Source organism: Saccostrea cucullata, unplaced genomic scaffold (genome assembly GCF_032062105.1).
Source record: "Saccostrea cucullata isolate Sc308-1 unplaced genomic scaffold, CSIRO_AGI_Scuc_v1 ctg827, whole genome shotgun sequence".
NCBI classification, from domain to species: Eukaryota; Metazoa; Mollusca; class Bivalvia; order Ostreida; family Ostreidae; genus Saccostrea; species Saccostrea cuccullata.
The window spans coordinates 166,335-188,949 of record NW_026922193.1 but is presented as its reverse complement, the minus strand read 5'-3'; the positions used below and the strand labels follow the sequence as shown (position 1 = coordinate 188,949).

Here is a 22,615-nt window from a genome sequence, read left to right as displayed (position 1 = left end):
TTCTGTAATAATGTTTTATATAAAAAAAAAAAACTGTGCATGGTTTTGTAACGTTTACATAGAAAACGGCACACAGTGGCATATTTCAGCACTATAAGGAAAATTCTTATTTCTTTATATTTTAGGGATTATTCATTCATGGGAAATTAATTCATTTCGTTTTAAAATCGATTAAGATATTGATAATGTTTGTACATGTATATCAATATATGCGATATGCATCCAATTTCAATTGTTTGTGATATTTATGTATCCTAAACATAATGTCTATAAAAACGGAGTGAAAACGAGTACAAAGGATGTGTCCCTTGGACAGAAATTGTTGTTGTTTTCCTCCCCAAAACATGTATTTTTTTTTTAAGAAGAAGAATGTATTAAAAATCAAATTCCAAATTTATTTTGAATTTATTTATTTGATGAATCCTTTTGTTTTTCTTGAAGATCTGGAAATAGAAAACATTTATCACATAAATTCAAGTAAGAGGAGAAGAATGTTTGCAAGTTAATGTAATTATAATGTCACTATACCTGAAGATTAAAATATACGTATACATAATTTTTAGTTTGTTGATGACAAGAATTTACTTGTATAATAGAGAGAAATACTGTAAATTAAAAAAAATATATATTCGCAGCTTTCGTATAATAATTTATAAAACAAAACGAGGCAATTATTGATGCAACATCCTTTTTCAGTAACTGATTTTCATTACAAATCATAAAACATTTTTTGAATTAGATATGTTAATTTTTCTACCCAATTTCATTTTACCCATAAAGAAGATTTTGTTATCTCCATTTTATTATTATTATTATTTTTTAATCATTATTTTTATTTTGTGATTTTTTAAAGAAGAAAATGTATATATTTGTTAATTTTTTTTAAATGTATATTTGTTAATTTAAAAAAAATTGTAAATTATTTTGTCAATTTTCCCAAGTAATAAAGACATGTTTGTAAGACGTTGAATCCTCTAAGTTCAGCGTCGTTTTATTCCTATTTTTGTACATATACACCTATAAATAGGAATCCAATTTGACCTTACCCTTGTCCCCCTCTGTACTTTCCCGGGACCCCGTCGGGGAGGGCGTGGCTGACCGGCTACTCTCCGTTATAGGGGGCAGTAGTGTCGCTGACGTCATCCCGGCAAACTGATTCTCTGGAGGACAATAACAAATCATTATTCTTAAATCATTCTGAATTATGTCAGAATTTATTTATAAAAAAATACATTTAAAAATAAAAAGGAAAATATGGACACATTAAAAAATAATATAAAAATGAATAAGGGTGTTATTCTTAATTATTTCAGTGTTATTTATGAAAATATTTTTGTAAAAGTAACTCGTAGTCACATTTCAAAATAAAAAAAATCAAAAAAAAATCATGAATACTAAGGTAAATAAATAATGAGACGAATAAAGGAAATAAATAGTATAAAATAAATGAATAAATAAATAAAACAGAGTGTCTAATATGAATTTGATTTTGTTTTTTAAATACGTGATTATGCTAGTCGTTTACAACAAAAGAATAAAGCGAGTAAAAAGGAATTGCTCAGAGTTGTAAATTCTGAAAATTATAAATTATAAACAATTTAATTTCAATACTACATTTTTTTAGAAATGACAGCTCTGTCGTATTTTTTCTATCATAATCATGTTCATATGATTTTCCACCGACCCCTTGATTGTTTTTCTTCGGATTTTAAAATATTTAAGAGAGATGAATGCTGATTTTTGTGTCATCTTCAAATTGCCATTTGATATATAGCTTTGCTTTCTTAAAAAGAAGAAAACAAGTTAAAAAATATTTAACTCCCCACCCAAATATTGTAAATTGAAAGATCATTCCTGTAGATCTTTGATTATTCTGTTACATCAATAGAATATAAAACAACAACATATATATCCACAATTTTAATTATTTTTTAAATTTATTTTCAACTTCAGAAATCTTTTACCTGCTGAACACATTTGTTTAAAAATTTCGAACAAAAATTCTCCATGTTGTTCACTGATGGCGCGGAAGTCGTCCTGGGACATCTGAAGCAGCCTCCGTCCGTCCAGATCCTGGAAACTGTCCACCAGGCTCCCCGTCACCTCGGAGTCCATCTTGTATTCCTCCGCTACATACTCCAGCCAGCCGGCCAATTCCACCGACGTCCAGTTACTGGGATGTAGTGTGGCCCAGCGGGGAGGAAAACCTATCATTACAGATATTTTTTAAATTTCTATCTTATTTTTTTCCTTTCATAATTTATTGTACCATTCTTCTTCAAATCACCCCATTTTATCTGCGAAATAATATTTAGCATATACCATCCTACATACATTTTATTATTATTTTTTTAAAATTACTTTTTGATTTTAAGTTTTTAAAATTATAAATATTATAAGTCAGTAATATTCTAATATCTAAAGCATCTTGACACTTAATTTTGAAATACTTGCCTTGATTGCGAATTTAATCTTTCTTTAAAGTATAAAAAATTATTCAAATACAGTACCTTTATCCAGCTTGAATTTTAATAGGGGTCTTGTTAACACGGCCCAACTTTGAAACCATACCCGGTATTTCCAATATCAAATATAAACAACTTCTAAACTGTCCAATGGCAAACTTTTAAATCATAGAGTTCGACCAGATAAAATTTTGTAGGTTTCTTTGAAACTAGAAAATCTATATGACGTAATACCTAAACAGAGTAACCAGGAACGTTTGAATGCAGTTGATAATTTAATTTTAGAAATCGATAGTAACACTAGGAATTTACTCAACATTAAATGAATGGAGCAAAACCCGGAAGACTTTTGATTGGTCAATGGCGTGGGAATTTGAAGAGTTCCCTGAATGAGGAAGTACCGCGCCATTTTTGAGAGATCCTAATCAATGAGTCAGTTTGGTGCACCTGACATTACACGTAGACTAAGGCACTACCGGATCTATCTCTCTGATTGTCTTAGACAGCATGGACTTACATAATACTCTTAAAATAGCGCTAATTCCTCTTTTAAATCTTAGGCTTTGACATACAGTTTGAATTCAAAGAGTCTGATACACAGTTTAAAAATATATATGTACCATAACTATGCAAAAAAATAAATAATAAAAATGGATGTCTATATAGTGTACAATGTATTTCGTAAACGCACTTAATATAAGCTTATACGAAAGATAGATTTAGCATCCGCTTTTAAAAGTGGGACAGATAGAAAAAATGACAGTTTTACTGACGTACTTTGTTTTCAAGCTGTCCCACTAGATCCAACACTACTTTACTGACGTATAATTATGGACCAAAAAGGAAGGGATGGGGGGGGGGGATGAAAATCCTATTTCTTGTATATTTGACTGTACTGCAGGAGGGGGGGGGGTAACCTTTTAATTAACATTCATAACAGTAAAGTTTATGTTAAAAAAATGGAGCCAGCCCTTTCCATCTGAGCCTGATACTAAGTGCCTGTAATATGGATTTTAAAGGTTAAGATAACGATTATTGAGCGATCAAAATTTTAAATAGGGTACCCTGATCGAGTAAATCAAAGATGGATCAGTTGCCCAGGAGAGAAAAGCATCCCTTGTTTACCAAGTAAACAATATTCCATGGTCAGTTAGCACCAAAAGAACTAAATGTTTAACCCTTTGGACTTATTATCAGTTTAATAAATAGAAAATGAATGAAATACTATACATTTTCAAACTTCTCTGTATTCTAGTACATAATTACGTATATATGTATGAGGTTAAAAATTATAGGCATAAAACATAAAAACAGCACGGCATGAAACGGACAGCTTGAAATTCAAGTGGAGGGATTAGGTCCCAAGGAGGAATAAGCATCCCCTGTTGGCCGGTTATAACCGACTTGAGCCCTTTGTATTAATCAACGAGAATGAAAGTTCCGTAGTCTAATTTAATGTAAAACAAAGGCCTAGCAATTGGCTTGAAGTAAGGGACCCCAAAAAGACCCAAATTTATCTTATATTTTCCAGTATGGTCATTAAAGCGACCAAAGAATTTACGACGTGCTGACTTTCAACATTAACGAGTATGCTGAAACCCCTGTAACATCCACTTATTTGTGATTAGCCTGCCTCGGTTTAAAAAGTTGACAGTACTTGGAGCATTCTCTTTATTTGCAAATACGATGGGAGACGTAGATACCTTAGGCAGGTGATAGTGAAGTGTTACATCAACAAGAAAAGTTAATGATAGAAAAACAGGAATTATATCGATATCATACAATAAAATTGTTAGTTAGCCCTTATCCTCAATATTCAGTAAGACATTCAGTTATGAAACAGATGACCACGTAACGTCTTTTATCGTAAGATCACTGAAATATTCTGTCTGACATTTTTCATACTAATTGTTCGGCCATTATTTACACTGTGAGGTGTCAGCGGATGTGTCCGTTATTTCCCGATCATGACAGGGAACACACAGTGGATTACGTGTGACAGGAGGGCAGGGGATACTTACTCCTCCATGGCAACGGATCCCATCTCTGGTGTTTTAGAGATCCGTGTTTGCTCTGCTCCTAATTTGCATTGTTTGAATGGCTTTTGGGCTTGAAAATTGGGCTTGAAGTTATCTATAAGGAGGATATTCTTCAAAATCACATGTCAGTTTTGAATATTTTGAATATCCCAAAGTACAAAAAGGATTTTGAACTACGATATATATGTTGGATTCCGAAACTTCATAAGAATCCTTACAAACAAAGATACATAGCGGGTTCCAGTAAATGTTCAATAATGCTTCTTTCTTTACTCCTCTCTGAGATATTAACAGCAGTGAAGGAGAAACTTCAAGAGTACTATACAACAATATATTCAAGAAGTGATGTAAAGAAATGGTGCAAAGAAGTTCCAAGGAACTTCTGGACAATTTGAAATCACGAAATTTTACCAAAAAATCAACAGCTTAAAAACTTACGAATTTTCAACTTTATACGCAACCATTCCTCACGGTAAATTATAGTCCATTCTTTTCGATATCATTGACAGCTGCTTTTGCAATAAAAATGGAACTCGTAAATTTACTTACCTGGTCATTGGTCGTTTGCAAAATTATTTTGTTGAAAACAATTTGATTGTACACACAAGTACTCTGAAGTCGACATCAAAACGATGCTTGAGTTTCTGATTGACTATATCTATGTTGGTTTTGATACCAGGTCTTCCAAAAATCTATTGGAATTCCCATGGGTACCAATTGCGCTCCGCTATTAACAGACCTATTTTTGTATTCATATGAAGCAGAATTTGTGCAAAATCTTACGTGTTAAAAGAAGAACATCCAACAAATACTTCTAATCCAATATGACAAAGTGTCACGTCGAATTATATGGAGATGAAACATATGAGATACATAAACTCCATATGCAACAAGTAAAATATCCAAATATAAAACATTTGTGTCAGACTCTGTGGTATCTTTTAATTCAAGCTCACCAGGATATATCGTATCGACATAAGAATGGAAATTACCATTATTAATTGACAATACGTCGTCGATATATCTTTATGTTGAGTTGAAAGCCACAGTAAGTGTTTCCTTCTTTTCACGCATAAGATTTTGCACAAATTCTGCTTCATAATACAAAAATAGGTCTGCTAATAATGGAGCTCAATTAGTACCCATGGGAATAGCTTGTTGGAAGACCTGGTCTCCAAAAACCACATAGATATTGTCAATCAGAAACTCAAACATCTTTTTGGTGTCAACTTCAGAGTATGTATGCGTGCAATCAGAATGTGTTTTAACAAAATAATTTTGCAAATGACCAATGACCAGGTAAGCAAATTTATGAGTTCCATTTTTATTGACAAAACATCTATCAATAATATTTAAAAGCCTGTTCTGTAATTTATCGTGAGGATTGTTTGTGTATGAAGTTGAAAATTCGTAAGTTTTTAAGCTGTTGATTTTGGTAAAATCTTGTGGTTTCAAATTGTCCAAAAGTTATTTGGAATTTTTGAGCATCCACGTCTGATTCAAACAATTTCTTGAATATATTATTGCACAGTACTCTTGAAGTTTTTCCTTCACCACTGTCTATATTTTAGTGAGGCGTAAAGAAAGAGGCATGGTTGAACATTTACTGGAACCCGCAATGTATCTTTGTAAGATTCGGAATCCAATATATATGTAAGACTCCAGAGTCCGATTGTGACACCAAAGTCCGATGGTATTGCCAAACCCCGATGGTCTGCGCCAAACTCCGATGGTTTGTTGTAAGTACGGACGCCAAAGTGCGATGCCAATCCAAAGTCCGATGGCTCGTTTCCTATGAGACTAGCTGCGCTAAATTACAAAGGTCCGATGGTGCGGAGAAACAATCAACGTTTGTGACGTAACAATAATCCAACGTCAATCTGTGACGCCGTTGTCCTGCATTCAAAAGCCATCATTTCTGAATTTGTTCTCGCATACAATTTTATTGTTTTTGCTTATTCAGAGGTACTAAGTACTAGGATTAGTCCTCGCACACCACTCGACTGATTAGGTTAGTTCTTGCTTCGCACCAACTTTAGATGTTTAGGATTAGTCCCCGTTAATTGTTTTCCGCACCATCGGACTTTGGCGTGACAAACCATCGGGGTTTGGCGTAGACCATCAGACTTTGGCATGTACTTCGGACTTTGGAGTCCCATCGCACCTTGAAGTCTTACATATATACGGTGGTTCAAATTCATTTTGGTTCTTTAAGATATTACAAATATTCAAAACTGACATATGAATTTGAAGAATTTCTTCCTTAGAAAGGTAACGATGAGCATAGGTTGGATTACCTCTTGTAGAATTAGAAAAGTTCTTCTAAAATACAATTTATATAAAAAGCCTTACAAACGAAGCTTCTCAGCAGGAACCAGTACGTGCTAATCATGTAATCTATCTAATTCTATTTTTCACATCTGAATTATTGAATACAGAAGGATATATGTATTTCATATTGCCCCTCAATTAATACGATCTTTTAATTATCAACAAAGCACATAAAAAACTTCGATATTCATTTTGATTGTATTATATTAAAAAACCTTGTTTTTAATTATCTTGGGTGATTATTGTATATGATAATATAATTTTATTTCTCCAATTTTTGGCCCAGAATTCGAAGGCATACACGGTTTTTACAATGATAAGATAGAAAATTCTGAAAGAAAGGTTACATATACACCAGTAAACACACACAAACACACCCTCCCTCAGAAACATGCATACATGTATATCTGATATAATCCATGCAAGTGACTAGATGCAGCAGTTTGGGGCTATCAAATTGCAAATAACATGTCAAACACATGTATTGGCAATTTGTACCAGATTTGATATAAGGATATATTTGTATATATTACAAATACTTATATGTGTCTAGAAAATTTTACGTTATAAGCACATATGTAGAGAATATACATATCCAATTTTATTCATTGTGTAAACTCATGCCATTATAACCTTATTTTGAAATCTTTGATAAGGTAATCACTTAGCTTTATAAAAATTAGTTTGTCTTCATAAGTTTATTAACCAGATAAATTTGTCTCCTTTGTTAATGATCTAAAAATTTTACTGAATATTGAATTGAAAAGTTATTCGTTTTGATCTGATGATCCTGTAAAATACGTAATATTTACTTTTCTAAAAATTTCTTTGCAGTTTTTGGTGATGTACATTTAAATAAACATTCAAATTTTCCTGAATTTCTACACAGTATGTCGACGTTTGTCTTTCCAGACATAATTCTGTGAGTAGTAAAGATATGAACTTTGTAGAATGAACTACGAGAAACAATAATGGTTTTTTTGTAAGACGGGGTGTCCTGATTTTAAGTTATAATCCAATTGGATTTTTTTAAATTTTTAATTTGAGTAATCTTTTTAATGAACACCCACACTTAATTACTTTGTATATAGTGATTATGACCATATAATATTATACAATTATTGCTGTTTTTTGAGGTCAATACAATGATTTATATCTGAGGCATAAAATCTATCATGAGACCCGAAGGGCGAAAATTTGTGGAAATTCTCAAAGATGGCTAAAAATTGTTCTAAAAAACAGCAATTTGTTTTATTATATGATTCACTGATAAAATGATACAGATATACTTGTTAACTTGCATTTAATTAAGTCCTAGCCAAATACAAGAGAGAAACAGAATTAAAATGTGAATAAACCTTACCAGTCGTATCAATTTGAAATGGGTTTTTTTTAAACCAATTTTAGTTGCCATGAAAAAATAATTTAATGTCAGTCTTTTTATAGGATTGATTTTGAAAGGTAGGAGTATTTTCAGGGAAAACTGACGGCCAAAAAGTAAAAAAAAAACATGTTGTTCAGTTAAAGTGATGGAGGGGGATCCCTGCATCCCCTCTTACATGTACCATCCTCACCCTAAAATATATATTCGCTTATGTTTTTTTTTCACATGAAAAGAAAATCACAGTCGTTTTTTAAAAATAGCTTTCCAAAACAATTTGTGTCAATTTGGAATTTCCCGATCTATTTTTAGATCAATGTAGAGGAAATAATTCCTTGTATTGACCTGGAACGTCACGTGCAGGTCAATACAATGTAGTATTTTTCTAACATAGTTGGATCTCAGCCAATCAGAGAGATGGAAATTATTCAGTCATATAATAATCAGGTTTGTCCCATTTCGTATTCACTGTAAAATGTGCTATTCCCATTTCGCCTTATATATTACCTTCTTGCGTTTATTTCCCATGACAAGGAGCACACGGCGGGTGTGACCACTCGGCGGGGAATGCTTACTCCTCCATGGAACCTGATCCCACTCTGATGTTTTGGAGGTCCATGTTTGCTCTGCTCCTATTTTGTATTGTTTTATGGACTTTGATATTGAATACTTTTCGTTATCTCCATATCCTTCATTAAGACGAAATGGGAACTAATATAAACATATAATTATGCGTATAAGTATTGTTTGCATTGCATGGCAAAATTTCACAGATTTCAGAGATTTCAAGTTATTTGCTCAAAGTGGAAATGAGAAATAATGGAATATTATGCAAGAATGATACAAAACCTTAAACAAATAGATGAAAAAAATGAAGTCAATAGACTTTAATACGAAAGCCCAGAAGGCTCATTCGAGATTCGAGTTTCAAAGTACAAGATTTTACGAAATTCGAGATTCGAAATTCGAGTTTTCAATTCAAGATCCAAACTAACCAATCAGAAGCGAGTTTCAAAGTATAGATTCGAAATTCTTTTCGAAATTCGAGATTCGAAATTGCAATATCCAAACTAGCCAATCAAAAGCGGGTTCAACATTTGATTACTCCCCTTTATTATGTTTTTACTATGAAGAAATCGTTTGAAATAATTATAACAAATGGGTCATTTAATTATATTACAATGCAAGAAAGTGTGTAATATATTTTAGAAGGAAATTTTAATAATTTTTGGATTTTTGATCAGAAAGATATACTTCAATCTATATTATAGCTTCTTAAATATTAAAAAGATTACTTATATCATGAGTATATTACGAAAGCCCAGAAGGCTCATTCGATATTCAGTTTCAAAGTACGAATTTGAAATTTTATGTGTTCGAAATTCGAGTTTCAATTCAAGATCCAAACTAACCAATCAGAAGCGAGTTTCAAATACGAGATTCGAAATTGAGATACATAAATTCCATATGAAATTCAAGATCCAAACTAGCCAATCAAAAGCGGGTTCAACATTTGATTACTCCCCTTTATTATGTTTTTACTATGAAGAAATCGTTTGAAATAATTATAACAAATGGGTACATTTAATTATATTACAATGCAAGAAAGTGTGTAATATATTTTAGAAGGAAATTTTAATAATTTTTGGATTTTTGATCAGAAAGATATACTTCAATCTATATTGTAGCTTCTTAAATATTAAAAAGATTACTTATATCATGAGTATATATATATATTTGTATTGTCTTCTAAACTTAATTTTTATGTATTTCCTGGCATAAAAAACCAAATGTAATTGTCAACAGGGCACCCCCCCCCCCCCCCCCCCCGATGTCCAACCCTTATTGGACTTTTTTTCACAACATATATCTAATACACTTATTCATCGTGTGTTCAATGCCAAAAAAAATCGTAAAAACCCAGAATAATCGCTCAACACAAAAAATACCCCACTATAAATTATAAGAGAGAAAATATGCCACAAGCACTCCAGTTTGTTTACGTTGTACGCCCGCTGCTATTTCTAGGTATAAAACCATTCATTTATTTTAACTTAAAATGTTGCTTAAAATTAACTATCTCTACATATATTTCTGTCTTAGTCCATGCTATCGGATTGACTCTGCATCTCGTAATAATCCCACATTTTCTCCTTAAATGACACCTCTCTTGTATAGTGGGGTGGGGTAATGTATAGTGTTTTTTTTTTTTTTGGTTAAACGATTATTCTGGGGGTTTTACGCTCGTGATGTTTTCGTATTGTACACATTAAGAGCCATTCTCTGTAATGACTTGAACTTTTATATAGGAGCTATGGCACGCATAGTCTCAGAATTTCTCGAAACTCTCTATGATAAAAGTTTTTGATACCCTAAACTGAAATCAGGCAAAAATTGGTTGCTATGTTTTATAGTTACCATGGCAACATGTCTTAAAGTTCGAAAAACGGCATTTTTTAACATGTTTAGAGCCCCATAGTTAACATTTGCGGCAAAGCAAACAATTGGCAATGACTGTTTCCAAAAGTTGAAGGTCAGATGTCTCAAATGCATGATAAACATGTTTGGTAAATCAACTATTACATACGTTACTATGGCAACAAAGTATTCAAAAGTGAAAAAATATTCATTGAATTTTATAAAGTCATACACGTAAAAATAAAAAGCAATTATAGGAAAATATGTGACCAAATAATAGAAAAACGAGCCTTGAAACATATACCAAGAACAAAATATGATATTTTATTTTGGGTGGCAATGGTTGCCAAGGTTTTTATACCACAGAGAGCCTTCAAAGTAACACTCTGTTTGTTTCAATCTGATCCTATCTTTTAAAAAAGCACATTTCCTCATAACTGATAATCAATTTTTGAAGATGTTGGTGTGCTTCTAGTTTTCCCATTTGAAAAAATTCGGTTTAGATTCTTTAAATAGAGCGTTGCTATGGAAATAAGCAGAAAATATATGCTTAAAAACCTGAAAAATATTTTCTGTCCTTGGATACGTACCCTTAAATGTAGATTCCCAAAACTTTTGTGATTGATATTTATTAACAGCTTACCTGACTTTTAATTTTGACTATCATCCAATCTCTAAGTGGATGCAAGAAGTTGGCACACAGGGTTTAATACTAATATAAAGTTCACAAAATCGAACATTTTCCCTTCTTGGTAACCATAGCAACAGTGTTGTTTTCTTCATCAAATTTTATCAATATATGATATTCAACTTCAGTTCTAACAGATAAGTATGATTCAACCTCAGTCCTTTAATTTGTTTAGTGGTTATATGGCAATTTAATTCTGAATGCAGCGAAAAATAATTCACTTTTAAGCACTGGTACTTTGTTTCCATGGTAACACTGCAAAGTAGCAATTATACCCAATTTTTCTTATGGTTTTGGTGTTGTAAGGTCCTAAGGATGCATATTTGCCAGTTTTGAGTTTTCATGTTTTTCCTCAAGACAGTAGCATTAACCCAAACTTAGTTACTGGTTTTGCATGGTTACACTGTGTTACCATGGCAACCATAAAAGGTATTTATAGAATAATATTGCTTATACTCATATACTTAAGTTCAAACATTTTCATTGTTTTTCTTAAGTCGTTGATTGAGTTTGAGCATGTAACACCTACAACTAGTGAATACGGAGTATTTTTCAGCATATTTCAGCATTTTTTAAAAGTATTCCAAATGTATCCTTGGTTACCACTTACTTAGAGATATATTCTAAACATTTTCTTTACAGTATAAGTGACACCAAGGTGTCATGTCTTTGTGAAAATGACTTGTTTGCTTTTTCTAGTTTTTATTAAGCCACAGTCAAGATTTAAAGTGGCTGAAAATCTCGATTTTTCAAACTTTTCCGGTTGTTGCCATAGCAACCGAGACACATAGCAACGAAATTTTGTTTGATATTTGTTTCTGGTGTCAAGTACTAAGCATGGGTGAAGTTTCATCAAAATCGGTGACCATGCGTGGCAACGAAGTTTAAGTGGCTACAGAGAATGGCTATTAATAAGTGTAATAAATATAATTTGTTAAAAAAAATGTCCAGTAAGCCCTGGTATTGAATATCGAGGGGGGGAGGGGGGAGGGGTCCTGTCCACAAGTACCTGTGGTTTTCCTATGCGCGGAAATACCAAAAAAAAAAAACATAAGTGTAGAAGATAATACAAAAATATATATACTCCTGATACATGTAATCTATTTAATATTTAAGAAGCTATAATATAAATTGAAGTATATCTTGTTGCAAAAATCCAATAATTATTAAATTTCCTTCTAATATATATAAAACAACCTTTCTTGCATTGTAATTTAATCAAATGACCCATTGGTTATAATTATTTTAAACGATTTCTTGATAGTAAAAACATAATAAAGGGGAGTAATCAAATGTTGAATCCGCTTTTGATTGGTTAGTTTGGATCTTGAATCTCGAAACTCGTATTTCGAATCTCGAATTTCGAATCTCGTATTTTGAATCTCGAATCTCGAATGAGCCTTCTGGGCTTTCGTACTTTAAGCATCAAAAATACTGTAGAATACTGACTGAAATGAAACATTTGGATATAATGAATAGAGTTCAGATCAAAAGTCTGTTAAACATTACAATATAGAAGCAGAGCAAACACGGACCTCGATCCAAAACATCGGAGTTGGGATCAGGTGCCATTGAGGATTAAGAATTCCCTGCCAACCGGTCACACCCGCCCTGTGCTCCTTGTCATAATCGGGAAACAACGGGATAATTCGTAGTCAATTCAGTGTATAAATAAAGGACTAACAATTAGTATTAAAAATGTCAATTAGCATTTGAATCAATGATAAATTGTATTTGCTGACAAGATCATTATATCGACCATAGAACTTACGAAATGATGACTTTAAACGAGACTGCTGATATTCTTGTTTTATCAACTCGTTATAGAAATTGTTCAATCGTAGAGCATGCTCTTGCGTATAGAATCAACTGAGATATATAAACTCCATATGCAGGTGATGAAGGCATATTGCTGCATAAATAAGGGAGGTTTAAGATAGAAAAGTTAAAGTCATCACATTTATCATATAGCTTTGTTGTTAGATATATCATATCGACATAAGTATAAGTTAAAAGCCACAGCAAGTGTTTTCTTCTTTTTACGCATAAGATTTTATAACATTTAAGATTTACATGAATCATTTTCCATACTTGGTATTTTCTAAGACATATATCCATAAATTAATTTACATTTTCATGAATATTTATTTACCTCTATGTTTTATGGGTTTTTTTTTATTGTACAACGATTTTAGAGGCCATTGATAATATTAATATATTACTATTTTTTTTCATTTTAAAACAAAATATATCTTTTGAAATTAACTTCCTATAGTACGGTAAAACACACATCTAATTAATTTACAATTATTAGTACTACAAAGAAGTCATCCTATGCCCACTTCGCCTTAAAACTTTTTCACATTTTTCATACCTATATATTTCACAGTTAAGGCAAAATGGGAACACACCTTATATCCTTATGAACCTGCAAGACATATTACATGGTAGATGGACAACACGACGGACGTGCTATGTCCACAGACCGAAGGCTTTATGTCTCTGATAAGTCTAGTACTGCTATTTAAGGAAAGGCCTGTTTATTTGAACCACAGTTTAGAATTGTCAACAAGGAATCATTTAAAACTGCTAGTATGAAGGCTTTACTGGTTCTAGTTGCTGTCATTGGTATGAATAACCATCTTAATAATTATTTGTATTAATTAGGAGAAATAACCTAGCTAAATTGTTTTCATTTTTTCTTTTACCTAATAGTTTTTTTATTTAAATAAGGAAAAGTTAAATTCCTATTAGGACATAGGATTTATGAATTATTTTATTCAGTGACATAAGAGGAGTTGTGGAGAAGAGATGGATATTACCCAAAACGTAACATACGGACGAACGTACAGCTAGACGGACGGACATCGCGATCACTGTATACTGAGTACCCCCTACTTCTCTTGTGGGAGATATACTAATGTAATTCAATCTGGAATTTAATTAGCTGTCCTATAAAATGGAAGATTTTAGATCTGTAATATAATTGGCTCTCCAAGATAGGTTTTGCTGCGTCAGAGGGTTTCGATCTATAATGCAACTGACTCTCCTAGATAGGTTTTCCTGCGGCAGAGATGTGTTGATCTGTAATAAAATTGACTCTCCTACAGGTTGCGCTGTTGTAGAGTTGCGTAAATCTGTAATTTTATTTAGCATCTCAAAGGTTGCGCTGTTGTGGAGTTGAGTCAATTTGTAATATTATTGACTCTCCTATAGGTTGCGCCGCTGTGATGTGTCAATCTATAATATTATTGACTCTTCTACAGGTTGCGCTGTTGCAGAGCAGTGTAGAAGTGATTCTGACTGTTCACATGTCCAGTGTGATTCCTCCACCCAGCTCCACTGTGTCTACAATACGTGTACATGTACAGCACCAACTACGCATAGTAAGAAATTTTTTATGTCTTTGATATTAAACGATGAACATAGCTAAAAATTTTGAAAAGTAAAGCAAACATGCATTTGAAAGCAAGAAGGCAAGAACTCTCTCTCTCTCTCTCTCTCTCATGATTTACTAAATTAAAAATAAAATCATTTTGATATTGTGGAATCTATTATGATGTTCTGAAATTTGAATTATCAAATATATATTTGAATATATTCAAAAAATTATTTTTCCTTGGTATAGGGATAAAATAAAATCCAAATTCAAATGACAAACTCAAACTTTTATCTAAAGCGCTTTCGCCCTATGCGGACTAATTAGTAGATCTACTGATGAGCCCGCATGGGGCGAAAGCGCTTTAGATAAAAGTTTGAGTTTGTCATTTGAATTTGGATTTTATTTAAATATATATACATTTATTTCATCTGCAGTTAACCTGATTGTAATTTATCTTTTCAATACTAGAATGCCAAACACAAAGAGACTGCGCCTACCTGATGAGGTGGGACTGCCCACGTGACCGTCGCCATTGCATTGATGGATTATGCAAATGTACTCGATTTTAATAAATTGAAAAGCCTATCTAACAATAAATGTAAATTACTCAAAGAAATTATATCGAGGAGTCTAAAATACTAACAAAATATCTCGAATAACAAGAATGTCAAATTTTAAATATCTCTGTTGAATGATCCGAGCTTTTTATATGAAATGCCATAGATGTGTTTCAGTTGCAACAGTCACAATTTACTTGAATTTTTTTTGTGTTGTTTTCCTTGACAAGTCAAATGCAATTTCACAAAACGAGGTACGTATCTTCAAAACTCATATATTGTTTGGTATGTTCTTTTTTAAGATTTATTCATTAAAAATGTTTTTTAAAATCAATTTTGAGCAAATACTTTCCAATATCAAAATATGCAACATTTGTATATTTAACCAAATATTTACATGTAATTTGAATATGAAATCATATCTGTTCCTAACAATTTAAAATATGTTGTAGTAATGCATCTAAACTGAGAAAATTACGGAATGTTAGAAGCAATAAAATCTTAATCACAAGAAACTGACAAATATATATTTAAGGAATACTGTTAGTTTGTTGTGTATGACAGGGTATGCATGAATTTCCCCACGTTTCCATCTGTCGTTGATGTTTATGGCATACTATTCTACACTGCAACTAGACAGTGATTCCTGATTTTTACATGTCACTGTGAAATTTAACTTATTAATTTTTACTCTGAATGTTTTTTCATACAGATGTAAATATAAACAATAAATTGTCTCTGTTTGTTAGAACCTTTTCCAAGATACATTTCCAATAGTTGATAAAGGTAGGAATGAAATGAATAGAAAGTTGATCCATTAATCCACAGTAGACTCCATGTAACGCTATTGGTCCTATATGGACGACAGGTGTAGACTACATTTGAGATTTAGAGGCTTTATTTAAAACAAGACAATATTACTCAGTTCATTCGATAAGCAAGAGTATACTCTATGTACGAACGATTTTAAACGTGGTAAGTTTTTGACTCACAAGTTTATGAAACAAGAATATCAGCAGTCTCGCTTAAAGTAATCATTTCGTATGTTCTATGGTCGAAACAATAACCTTGTCAGCAAATACAGTTTATCATAAAGTCAAATGCTGACTGACGTTTTTTATACTAATTGTGAGGTCATTAGATATACTGAATTGTCAACGAATTTTTTTTATTTTCCTATCATGACAAGAAGAACACGGCGGAAATGACCGGTGGACAGGGGATGCTCACTCCTCCATGGCACCTGATCCCTCCTCTTATGTTTTGGAGATCCTTGTTTGCTTTACTCCTATTTTGTATTGTTTTATGGACACTTGATCTTGAATGAAGGATATGGAGATAACAGTATTCAATATCAAAGTCCATATACAGTGTATTTCATTTTACTATATTGAAATTATAGGAATTCAATGAAGTGTAAGTTAATAAATCAGTAAGTGAGGGAATAAATATTTCAGTGAATGTTTCAACAAGTTGCTGTCCTTTAAAAAAAGGACTACAATACGTGGACCACATGCATGTGTTTCTAACCGAAATTCAATTCAAAACAATTTCTAGGTTTAGTGAATATTCATGTAGGTTCGTTCACATTTTCTATTATGATCTGCCTACTTTGACTGATAGCACTTTCATAGCAAAAGTGTTAAATGTTATCTCCGATTGGCCTATATAGTTTTGTCGTTTTAAAAAAAATGGCCTATATTTATACATATAACCCATAATGGCTGGGACTTTACATCTGTTCTGGATGTATTTAAACCAAAATATATGTAACCCTTAGGATATCTCCACCAATTATGACCGCGTTGTGTGTCGTGGGGCAAGAGGGAATGTTGGCAGGGGAAGTGAGTGGCGTCGTTGGCCGGAAGAAATCTATAATTGGAAAAATAGATCTAATGATACACGTGTAGCACGGCTCTGCAGTACATACAGAATATTAAATGTACCATAATTATGGATATTCAAGGAATCACTGTCTAGCTAGTATAGTATGCCAGGGCATCAACCATGGGGAACGTGGGATAATTTGCATAACGGCGAAGCCCGTTATGCATATATTATCCCACATTTCCAACTATGGTTGATGTCCCTGGCATACTGTACTAACTAGACAGTGATTTCTTGATTATCCATTTCATTGTGATATAAATTGTAGATTAAGACTTTAAAGATTTAGATTTTATAGATTTAAATTACACGAGGACTCCCATGCCAAATCAAATAGTCCTCGCTCACTGACGTCAAACACAAAGACAGCCGCAAGAGATTTTCATGCATAGTTGGGTTCCGTATTGCGTCGGACAAATCGACAGACGTGGACGAGATTTACATGCATATAAGGCCTCCTTAGCTCCCGAGCTATCGATTCGCCTAATTAACATACCGATCGGTAGAATATCAAGAAAACAACTCCACTAACTTTCAAAGAGTTATCATAGAGAAAAAAAATAGGAATGGAAATATAACAAATTTTATATCAGGCCCGTTGGACATATAAGTTACTTTGTGCATTTTTTGTGTATAGATCTGGAAGTGTAGCTCCAGTGCAAAATGCTGAAAGTGAATGAAACTAAATGTAATTATTTATCGTAGAAAAGCATTAATTTCATCTTAACTTGTTGGAATAAAATTAGATATATATACAATCATTTAAAAATCATTTAATATTTCAAACCTTCCGTATATCCATCTTTCTAAAGAAAGGTGAATCAAACTGAAGCACGAAACAAACCGAATTTAACCACAATGATCCAGATCATGGCCAGGATAAATCCGGAGTAGTTCATGAAATAATTGTCAGGACGTAATACCTTTATAATCTCATGCATAAAATGTGAAGATATGGAGGTATATTTTGGTATTTGATAAGCTTTGAAAACGTGAGACTATGTTGACCACCAGTGACCTTTTTGATATGGATATATAAGACGACATCGCCGTTCTATCGCCGTTCACTGATTTTTCTATCAAAGCCATGAAAGTCTTCCTCCTTTTGGCCGTCGTCGTTGGTAAGTTTGTCTGTCTGTTTTATCGACTTAAATCATGTTTCATCCTGAGCGATGTTCAGGCATCCACTATAAATGATTCAACATAATATGCTATCTTCTACGTATACATGTACGAGGGCTGTTCAGTAAATAATGTCCTCAGTGCTCGGAAAGAATCTAAGAACGCTTTTCAATGATTTAGCCTGAATGATTTCACTTAAATATTTTCTTTTTGTTAAAACAGATGTCCGTAAATTTTTATCTAGTTTCTGTTTTAGAACGTATTTTTAGTATGGCCCTTCGTATACTGAAATATGGCAGATCCTTTTATATCCTTGACTTTTCTCTTCTTTCTGAAACATGTTTTTTCAAGTTTGGAAAATGAAACAAGTCAAAGGTTGAAAGATCTGGCGAATATTATTGGTATGACAAAACATTAACTTTCTGATTATCCCCAAAACTACTTCATGGTGTGTGGGTTTGGACGCTGTCGTGAAGAGATTTATTGTAGTAGATTCCTGATTCTGGTTCCATCCTCTCATAAACCTTTTGATTTTTTCGCAAAAGTTTGCTTTCTAGACTTCTCCAGAAATTGAGCTGCCTCCCTGAATAAATATTTGAGCAACAAGACTAGTAATATTTAAAGATGGCAACTAAAACTGTTATTGTGCTATTGCAATTCTTTCCTCGTCCCAGACCTTTGCTGTTTTTGTCAAGTGCATCTTATGGTAAATTTGTAATGATTTGTTTTGAGAGTTTAAAGAAATGGATTCAAGTTTCACTATATCTGTTTGAATTTCAGACAAACGTGGACAACTCCAATTTTTTATTTTTTTAAAAAATAATTGTTTAGATGTTCTAACACGCTGTCGTTTTTACTCATTTTTCGAAACATTGGGTTACCATCGAGTGCCTTGAGTAGTGCATTTCTTTATCACAAATGCCATTATGACCCTCAAAATTCGTCGATATTTAGATGCAATATGCTTTGCGCAATAAATTATATAGGAATTGCATATAACAACTTCTACGCATCTACAAATCTGTATAGTTTGATCTACTAATTTTCGAATGTAACCAGTTTGAGCTATTTGATGACGTCAAAGTGTATTTCTTACAGGATATGTAGCAGCCGAGTCCTGCCGAAGTGATGGCGACTGTTCACATACACAGTGTGACAGCACCAGTCAGCTTCACTGCGTCCACGGGATCTGCACGTGCACGGATTCCTCTGAACACAGTTAGTACTTAAAATATCTCATCTGATCCCAGAAATATCAATTGCTCTATTTATAGCCCTGTATATAAGCGTATATACATAAAAAATAAATCTTTTGTTATTTTCAGGATGTACATCTTTGACGGATTGTCAACGAGTTAACAACTGGAACTGTCCTTTGTCCAGGCGCCACTGTATTGATGGAGAATGCAGATGTACAAGACTCTAAATAAATACTCGAAAATCAATACTTCCTACACTGAATAGCAGCTAAAATACTTTTTGTTCTTATCGCATTTAAAACATGCAAAATAAGGATATGGAGATAACGAACAGTATTCAGTATCAAAGTCCATAAAACAATTGAAAATAGGAGCAGAGCAAACACAGACCTCCGAAACATCAGAGGTGGGATCAGGTGACATGGAGGAGTGAGCATCCCCTGCTGACCGGTCACACCCGGTGCTCCTTGTCATGATCGGGAAAGTACGAGAAAATCCCTCGTCAATTCAGTGTATAAATAATGGACCAACAATTAATATGAAAAACGTCAGTCAGCATTTGACTCAATGATAAATTGTATTTGCTGATAAGGTCATTGTATCGACCATAGAATTTACGAAATGATGACTTTAAACGAGACTGTTGATATTCCTGTATCATCAAATTGCTTGTCAATAATTTACCTCGTTTTAGAAATTGTTCATGCGTAGAGCATGCTCTTGCGTATCGAATAAACTGAGATATATACACTCCATATGCAGGTGATGAAGGTATATTGCTGCATAAGTGAGGGAAGCTGAGGATAGAAAAGTTAAAGTCATCACGTTTATCATACAGCTTGGTTGTTAGATTAACATTAACGTCTTTTTCAAGTAAAATATCCAAGTATGAAACAGATGTGTCAGACTCTGTGGTGTCTTTTATATCAAGCTCACCAGGATATATCGTATCGACGTAGGAATGGATATGACCATTGTTAATTGACAATACGCCGTCGATGTATCTAAATGTCGTGTTGAAGGCCACAGTAAGTGTTTTCTTCTTTTCACGCATTAGATTTTGCACAAATTCTGCTTCATATGAATATGAAATAGGTCTGCTAATAACGGAGCGCAATTGGTACCCATAGGAATTCCAATAGATTGTTGGAATACCTGGTCTCCAAAAACCACATAGATATTGTCAATCAGAAACTCAAGCATCTTTTTGAGGTCAACTTCAGAGTACTTGTGTGTGCAATCAGAATGTGTTTTAACAAAATAATTTTGCAAATGACCAATGACCAGGTAAGCAAATTTATGTAATTGACAAAACATTATCAATAATATTTAAAAGCCTGTTCTGTAATTTATCGTTCCATTTTTAAAATCTTGTGGCTTCAAATTGTCCAAAAGTTATTTGGAATTTTTGAGCATCCACGTCCACCAATGACCAGGTTAAATTTACGAGTTCCATTTTTATTGAAAAAGCAGCTGTCAATGATATCAAAAAGCCTGGACTTTAATTTATCGCGGGGAATGGCTGTGGATAAAGTTGAAAAGTCGTAAGTTTTTAAGCTGTTGATTTTGGTATGATTTTGATGAAAGATCTGGAGATAACGAACAGTATTCAATATCAAAGTCCATAAAACAATACACATTAAGAGCAGAGCAATCACGGACCTCCAAAACTTCAGAGGTGGGATCAGGTGCCATGGAGGTGTGAGCATCCCCTGCTGACCGGTCATACCCGCCGTGTGCTCCTTGTCATGATCGGGAAATAACGAAAAAATCCGTCGTCAATTCAGCATATAAATAATGGACTAACAATTGGTACGAAAAACGTCAGTCAGCATTTGACTCAATGATAGATTGTATTTGCTGAAAAGGTCATTGTATCGACCATAGAACTTACGAAATGATGACTTTTAATGAGACTGCTGATATTCTTGTTTCATTAACTTGCTTGTCAATAATTTACCTCGTTTTAGAAATTGCTCATACGTAGAGCATGCTCTTGCGTATCGAATCAACTGATATATATATATATATATATATATATATATATATATATATATATATATATATATATATATATATATATATATATATATATATATATATATATATATATATATATATATATATATATATATATATATATACTCCGTTGCAGGTGATGAAGGTTATTTGCTGCATAAGTAAGGGAATGTAACGATAGACACACTAAAACAAGTCAATTTGAGGATTTCAAACGCTGTTTATCAAATAGTTGATCATAATTCATTTAAAAAGGAGTTTTAAAAAATGAACTTACTAGTACTTAAAGCCTTAGAGAACAGAAGGGACACTGCATTTGTATATGATTGCAACAAGGAATGTTTGGAATATTTCAAACCTCATTGTGTGTCAGTTTAAATGTGATATGTTTTTGGAAATATACACGAATACTAATTGTTAACTTCATCATTAACTTAATACTAGTATATGTAGACGTATACATATTATGTTAGTGTTTAATCTTCTAATATTCCAAACAACCAACATGAATTCGAGTTTCCAAATCTACCGGTATATTGGATTCTAAAATTTTAGAAAAAATCTTAGAAAGATACATTGTGGGTTCCAGTAAAATGTTCAACCAAGCCTCTTTCTTTACTCCTCACTAAACATTCAACAGTAGTGAAGGAGAAACTTAAGGAATCTATATTTGAGAAGTGTTGTAAATATTAAAAAATTTAAAGGAAATTTTGGAAATATTAAATATTATTTTATTAAAAGACATTACTGTACACACGCGTATTCTGAAGTTGATATTAAAAAGATGCTTGAGTTCCTGATTCACAATATCTATGTGGTTTTAGCTCACCTGAGCCGAAAGCTCAAGTGAGCTTTTCTGATCACATTTTGTCCGGCGTCAATTTCAACCAAACTTGCCACAAAGCATCCTTGGGTGAAGGGGATTCAAATTTGTTCAAATGAAGGGCCACGCCCTCATTCAAGGGGAGATAATTCAGAAATAGTGAAAATTTGGTGGCATGTTTTACAAATCTTCTTCTCAAGATCCACTGTGCCGGGAAAAATGAAACTTTGGTGGAAATATCCTCAGGTAGTGGCAATTCAGGTTTATTGAAATCATGACCTCCGGGGGTAGGGCCGCAATGGCC

General features: G+C 32.9%; 3 protein-coding genes across 3 annotated transcripts; 2 read left to right on the top strand and 1 right to left on the bottom strand.

Annotated features, from left to right (window-relative positions):
* Positions 1-393: 393 nt before the first annotated feature.
* Positions 394-2,214, bottom strand: LOC134261352 (ETS-related transcription factor Elf-5-like). Its single transcript, XM_062743790.1, has 3 exons — positions 1,965-2,214; positions 1,047-1,160; positions 394-443 (listed from the first exon to the last, which is right to left on the bottom strand). The coding sequence occupies exons 1-3, from the start codon at positions 2,212-2,214 to the stop codon at positions 406-408; spliced, it is 402 nt and encodes a 133-aa protein (XP_062599774.1). The 3' UTR covers positions 394-405.
* Positions 2,215-13,710: 11,496 nt separating this feature from the next.
* On the top strand, positions 13,711-15,419 carry LOC134261350 (serine protease inhibitor Cvsi-2-like). The gene is made up of 3 exons (XM_062743788.1): positions 13,711-13,950; positions 14,589-14,708; positions 15,173-15,419. Exons 1-3 carry the CDS (start codon positions 13,917-13,919, stop codon positions 15,271-15,273), a joined length of 255 nt encoding a protein of 84 aa, XP_062599772.1. The 5' UTR covers positions 13,711-13,916; the 3' UTR covers positions 15,274-15,419.
* Positions 15,420-18,162: 2,743 nt separating this feature from the next.
* On the top strand, positions 18,163-19,715 carry LOC134261349 (serine protease inhibitor Cvsi-2-like). The gene is made up of 3 exons (XM_062743787.1): positions 18,163-18,269; positions 19,369-19,488; positions 19,596-19,715. Exons 1-3 carry the CDS (start codon positions 18,236-18,238, stop codon positions 19,694-19,696), a joined length of 255 nt encoding a protein of 84 aa, XP_062599771.1. The 5' UTR covers positions 18,163-18,235; the 3' UTR covers positions 19,697-19,715.
* The last annotated feature ends 2,900 nt before the right edge of the window (positions 19,716-22,615 follow it).